The following is a 6067-nucleotide window of genomic DNA, read 5'->3' as shown; positions in this document are numbered from 1 at the left end:
AGGGGGGTGTGTGGCTGTCGTGAGGGGCAGCGGGGGCTGTCGTGAGGGGAATGGGGCTTCTGGATGTCGTGAGGGGAGCAAGGGGCTCGTGGTTGTCGTAAGGGCACGGAGGGGCTCCTGGCCGCACCCCCTGCCCGGGGTGTCCCTGTCCGCTGTGTCACCCCCCCAGCCGTGAGGTGACTCGGGGCCAGGCCATGGACGAAGCCGTGTGTCCCCCGGGCTTGGGGCATCACCGTCCCCTCGGGCCACCCAGAGATCCTCGCGATGTTGGGGAATGGGGGTCACAGCCCCGAGCCAGCGCCAGCCACATCCCTGCACCTCAGGGACGGGGAAACCACAAGGAAAAACGCGATTTTCCCCCGTCCTGGAGAGGTGACAGCCCCTCCTGGCTGTCCGTGCCCTCTGCGGGCCGGCACGGGTGACACATTTCCTGGACCAGACGCATTTCCTTAGTTTTGTTTCTGCATCAGAGGCTTCTCCCGAGATTCCAGCGCTCAGCCAGCATTCCAAAGGGTGTTTTTCCCCAGGGAGGCAAGGGCTGGTCATCCCTGGGCACTGCAGACACAGGAGGGGTTTCAGGGCAGATCTCAGGCTCAGGTGATGTCCTGGTGTACCGAGCAGCACCAGCACACCCATAAGCCTGAAATCCAAATAACCAAGGTGTCCTCAGGATCTCTGTTCCCTGTGGGGGGTCCAGGATGCCCTTCTCCTCTTGTCTTTCTCATTTTTTTTCATTTTCACCACTTTTTTTCCCCTTTATGATCATTTCCCCTCTCATAGCTCGCCTTCCACAAGCTCTGCAGCCCTTCCCTGTTCCACGATCTGTATTATTATTGTGCTATGGAGCTGCTGTGCTCAGATCAGCTCCAGACTTGACTTTTTTCACGAAAACCATTGCAGGATCCGTTGCTGGAAATGAGGACAGAGCCCTGTGGGCAGAGGCAGCGAGGGTTGGGGCCGCGCTGTTCCCCGAGCTGACGCACGAGGCGGGAGATGACGGTGGGTAGGAAACAAACCCCCTCTTCCCTTTCATCCTCCCAGCATGGATGGCTGGCTGCTGACAGCCTGGAAAGGCAGTGTTTAACTCACTGCTTTTTCCAAGTCAGGGAGGTTTGGGGTGTTTTAATAGGTAGGTGTTCACGTGGCAGGGAAGGGGAGAGGTAATGTTGCTAATTAGTGAGAGTGCTTAGCAGAGCTGGCGTGGGAAGCTCCCTGGGACTGCAGCTGCTGTATTTATCTGTGTGGAGGGCGTGGGTGGGCTCATAATGAACTTCTGCATGATTAATTGGATAATGAGAGACTCAACAACCTCGTCGGGGGGAGGTCAGGAGGGGAATTGTCTCCCCTGAGAGGAAATCAGAGGATGCCCAGTCCTGCATCCGGGATTTTGCACCTTCAGCACCCAAGAGTGGAGGTTTAAAATTGAGTTTTTCCACCCCATTTTTCCCAGGATGGCTGCGTAGAGACTGACCTGAACACCTGGAAAGGGGAAATCTCTGGAGGACAGACTCAACCCTCTGGCCCTCGATCCTCTGGGTATCTCTGCTCCCTGCAGCACAGAGGTGAGCTCAGGCACCACTCCTGAGGGTTGGGTCCAGGTGTTTGGGATTGTTAAACCTCAGAGTCAGGTGTTTTAGTGGGTAAAGGTGACATTGGCTGCTGGGTGTGGGTGTAGAGAGCATTACAGGGGGCACCACAGAAAATAGGAAGGTTTTTTGGGAAGGAGTTGAGTTTCCTGGATTTTTACTTCCTTCTCAAAGCTGGGGAGCAAAGCTGAGACAAGTCCAATCCTGGAACGTTAAAAATCATCGTTCAGATGCAAAGTGCCTCCCACAAATTCCCCAAAATACCCTTTCAGTGCATGGAACTGTCAGGATTCCTCAGGTCTGTGAGCACAGAACACAGCCTTGTTTACCCTGCAGGGAAAATGCTCCCCCATTTCCCCAGAGCTTTGCAAACCACACTGGGCCATGCTGTGCAGTATCTTGACCCAAGTACTGGTTTTTTTCTGGTTGTCAAGGATGTATTTTGGGACAGGCTGGGCGAGTTTGGAGGGCTGGGGGAAAGCCAGGGCAGGGAGATCAGTGCAGCAACAAAATGGAGTGGAACTTCCTCTCTCTGTGCGTGATCCAACGCTGTCAGAGAGGTCCTGGCCTCTCATCCCCACTGGAAGGGAATGCCTGTGGAAGCTGAGTGAATCCCTGGGAGGAAGATCCTTCCCTCAGTGTTGCTGGCACCCGCAGCTGACAGGAGGAGGCTCCCTCTGACCACTGATCGCTGGAAGGAACAGGAGCTGGGGGTGCCTGGTGTTGTGGATCCAAACCTCTCCCTTCTTCCTGACTGGAAACTCCTGATTTAAGAGGTGATGAAGTGGAAAAACAACTTCCATGGGCTGGAAGCTTTCAGAGACACCAAGCATGGAATCCAGGAGTGTTTCCCCAGCTGTGACCTTCCTGCTCCAGCGTCCAGAGCTTTGGGGACTTCCTGCATGAACAATAACTGGATAGTCCCTTGTTTCCTTTCTCCCCCCTCCTTACCAATCCCTTGAAACAATCCCTTCAGCACCGGAATCATTGCTGGAAGACAAAGCCAAGTGAAAGCCCTTCATTCACCCTACGGATGCAGCTCAGGAGGAAATCCACAGTGTGGCACTTTGCTGACAAGGACCTGCTGGAAAGCTGGGGTTTTGCCATGTTTCCAGCAATTTGCAGCATTCCTTAGGCAGAGCTGTGCTCCAGGCGTGGAGAACTCCCTCCAGACACATAATAGAACATAAAAATTCCTCAGAATCGTGACATGAGCAGCTGGAAGAGCAGGAGCTGGAAGGTTTGGATGGTCACTCCCGTGCTGTGGCCTTGGCAGGAGCTGTGACACAGAGGAGGGACGATGGCACTTGTGTCTGCAGAGGTGACAAGGCTCCTGCTCGCTGCTTGGACCAGCTGAGGAGCAACAGCTGCGTTCTGAATATTGTCATGGTTGCTAAAACCATTGTGGCTTTTCCATCAACTCCTTCTAGCCCTGTGTTGGAGTCGTGGCTGTTCTAGGAGAGGGTTTGGGGTTGGATTTAGCCAGGAGAGGAGCTGAAATTCACCTTTTTGGGCCATTTTTTAACCACGAGGGCACTCAGGTCGTGTTTTGTGATCTCTCCTCCTCCACGACCCCTTCAGTGGTTTCACCACACAGCTCACCTCCAGCCCTGTGGTGTTTTCTCCCTCCCACAGCCATGGATTTCCCTCAGCACAGCCAGCAGGTGCTGGGGCGGCTGAACCAGCAGCGGCAGCTGGGGCTGCTCTGCGACTGCACCTTCGTGGTGGACGGCATCGACTTCAAGGCCCACAAGGCCGTGCTGGCCGCCTGCAGCGACTACTTCCGCATGCTCTTCGTGGACCAGAAGGACGTGGTGCACCTGGACATCAGCAATGCTGCAGGTAGGCCTGGGCTTTTTGTTTTCATACTCTTAACCCTAGTAACTCTCTCCACCCCCATCCTATTCCTTCTTCTATCCAACAACCTCAAAAACACCCCCAGCACAATCACAAGCACAGTCAAAACTTCTTTTTTAATCAGCCTAATCCCAATAACAATTTACATCTACTCTGGAACAGAAAGCCTCATCTCCTTCTGGGAATGAAAGTTCATCATAAGCTTCAAAATCCCCATCAGCCTAAAAATAGACTTCTGGTCTCTTACCTTCTTCCCCATTGCACTATTCATGTCATGGTCCATCCTACAATTCACAACATGATATATAGCCTCAGACCCTTACATTACAAATTTTTTCACTTACCTACTATTCCTCCTAATCTCTATACTCATCCTAATCATCGCCAATAACCCCCCAGCTCCATAAACAACACAATTCTGTGCTCAGGCTTCGAGGGAGGCTCTTCAGCTTGTTATGTTGAGCGTTTCAGAATGAAGCAGTGAGGAGTTGAAGGCTCATTTCTGGTTGTGTGACCTCTCCTGCAGGCCTGGGCCAGGTTCTGGAGTTCATGTACACGGCTAAGCTGAGCCTGAGCCCTGACAACGTGGAGGATGTGCTGGCCGTGGCAGGTTTCCTGCAGATGCAGGAGATCGTCAGTGCTTGCAACGCACTCAAATCTCTCTCTGTGCCCCCAGAAAATCCCCAGCAGCCCCCCGAGATTGGTACGTACCCTCCTGGCTTCCCCTCACCCAGGCAAAGTCAAGATTTACCTACTTGTGCCTCATGCAGGCCAAAATTTATCCACTTATGCTCCTTGGCCACCTTGCAAACCCAGTTGGGGTGCATCTGGTGCACCTGGATGGGGTTTGATCCTCTTGGGCATCACCAGCAGTTGAAAAATTGCTGCTTCTGTGAATTTTGTGGGATTTGGGAATCCTGCTGGCAGCAGCAGCTCGATGGCTTCTCCTGTTCCCTCACAGAAGCTGACAAGGTCCCAGCTGATAACAAGACATCGGTGGTGGCAGAAGCTCTGGGGGAGCCTGACAAAGCCAAAGCAGCTGCTCCCAACAGCGAGGGGAAGGAGGAGAAGTCAGAGGCTGTGGCACAGCCTGAGGTGCCTGCGGAGCAGCCAGCTGGCCAGGAAGGTGAGCCAGCGAGGGGTGACAGCCTGGCTCCTGCTGTCACCCCCAGCACACCCTGTCCTGACACTGCAGCGCTCGCAGGGACAGGCGCTGCCATCCAGGAGGATCCCAAGGCCGACGTTCCCGGGCTTCCGCAGCCGTCAGAGAGCGCCGTGGGCAGCGGCAGCCTTGAAGGTGAGCGGGGCTGGGACAAAGCTGGGCAGGGCTTGAGCCCTCCTTATCTGTGGAATTCATTGTGTGAGTTTTGTGAGGGATGGATCCTCTGGGAGCAGTTGTCTTGGAGCATAGTGAGGAGAGTTGGGAAATTCTCCTCTGCCTGCACAGGCTTTGGGAATTTAGGGCTAATCACCTGCAAATTCAAAGTGGTTCCAGGCAAAGGTGGTGATGGATGAGCTTTCACTTCCCTTCCAGCTCAGATGTTTCTTTGATTTCTCTGGGGACAGAGGATGTCTAATCCCAGTCTCCTTAAGTTAGGAAATACAGGTGGATTTGTGCCTCTGCTGCCACTCCCAAATTTGAGCACCCCCATTTTCTACCATCCTGCAGAGATGAAGCTGGAAAGGAAGGAGGAAGAGGGGGAGATGATAGTGGAGGAGGAAGATGAGGGTAAAATCCCCAAGGAGGAGCCTCCCCAGCTAGAGAATGGGGAAAATGCTGAGGATAACGAGTCGGGAAGCACGGATTCGGGGCAGGAGAACTCGGGGGAGCCGCGCCTGCTGCGCTCCGGCACCTACAGCGACCGCACTGAGTCCAAGGCCTACGGCTCCGTCACACACAAGTGTGAGGTGAGGCCAGCTGGGCTCCTGGGCAGAGCTCCAGGTGCCACTGGGTGCCTTGGGGACAGAGGGGTGACAGTGCCTGTCCCTCCATCCCTAGGACTGTGGGAAGGAGTTCACCCACACCGGGAACTTCAAGCGGCACATCCGGATCCACACCGGAGAGAAGCCCTTCTCGTGCAGGGAGTGCAACAAGGCCTTCTCCGACCCAGCTGCCTGCAAGGCCCATGAGAAGACACACAGGTACGGGTGGAGCCAGGGAGAGACACCTGGAAAATGTGAGGTTTGCTGGGAATGGTCGAATCCTTTGGAAATCCACTGGTGTGTTGGGGTATCTGGGAGGAGATTTGTCTTTCTGTGTCTGTCAAAGTCACAGAATATTCCTGACTTGGAAGGGATCCACAGGGATCAAGTCCAGCTCCTGGCCCTGCACAGACACCATCAGAATCCCATCCTGTGGCTGAGAGCATTGTCCAAATTTTTGTTTCATGGACTCCATCCCTGGAAGTGTTCAGGGTTGGATGGGGCTTGGAACAACCTGGTCTAGTGGCCGGTGGGGTCTGGTGGAACAAGATGAGCTTGGAGGTCCCTTCCATGATTCCTGGGTCTGGCTGGGGCTGACACTCAGACTGGGGGCAGTGAGACCCCGGTGCTGGGTGTGACATTCCCCCCTCATCCCAGCCCGCTGAAGCCGTACGGCTGCGAGGAGTGCGGGAAGAGCTACC

At 54.6% G+C, this 6067-nt stretch overlaps 1 protein-coding gene across 1 annotated transcript in view; it reads left to right on the top strand.

Moving 5' to 3' along the window:
* Window positions 1-853: 853 nt before the first annotated feature.
* ZBTB17 (zinc finger and BTB domain containing 17) overlaps window positions 854-6067 on the top strand; it is an 8943-nt gene continuing 3729 nt past the window's right edge. Inside the window, exons 1-8 of the mRNA XM_031062970.1 lie at window positions 854-999; window positions 1451-1562; window positions 3222-3428; window positions 3970-4146; window positions 4405-4740; window positions 5113-5351; window positions 5443-5585; window positions 6024-6067. The exon at window positions 6024-6067 is cut by the window's right edge and continues 254 nt beyond it. Of these exons, the coding sequence (XP_030918830.1) occupies window positions 994-999; window positions 1451-1562; window positions 3222-3428; window positions 3970-4146; window positions 4405-4740; window positions 5113-5351; window positions 5443-5585; window positions 6024-6067 (1264 nt within the window). The 5' untranslated portion in view covers window positions 854-993. The remainder of the gene's footprint in view (window positions 1000-1450; window positions 1563-3221; window positions 3429-3969; window positions 4147-4404; window positions 4741-5112; window positions 5352-5442; window positions 5586-6023) is intronic.

Source organism: Geospiza fortis, unplaced genomic scaffold (assembly GCF_000277835.1).
Source record: "Geospiza fortis unplaced genomic scaffold, GeoFor_1.0 scaffold4, whole genome shotgun sequence".
Taxonomy (NCBI): domain Eukaryota; kingdom Metazoa; phylum Chordata; class Aves; order Passeriformes; family Thraupidae; genus Geospiza; species Geospiza fortis.
This window is presented reverse-complemented; position numbering and strand designations above follow the sequence as displayed.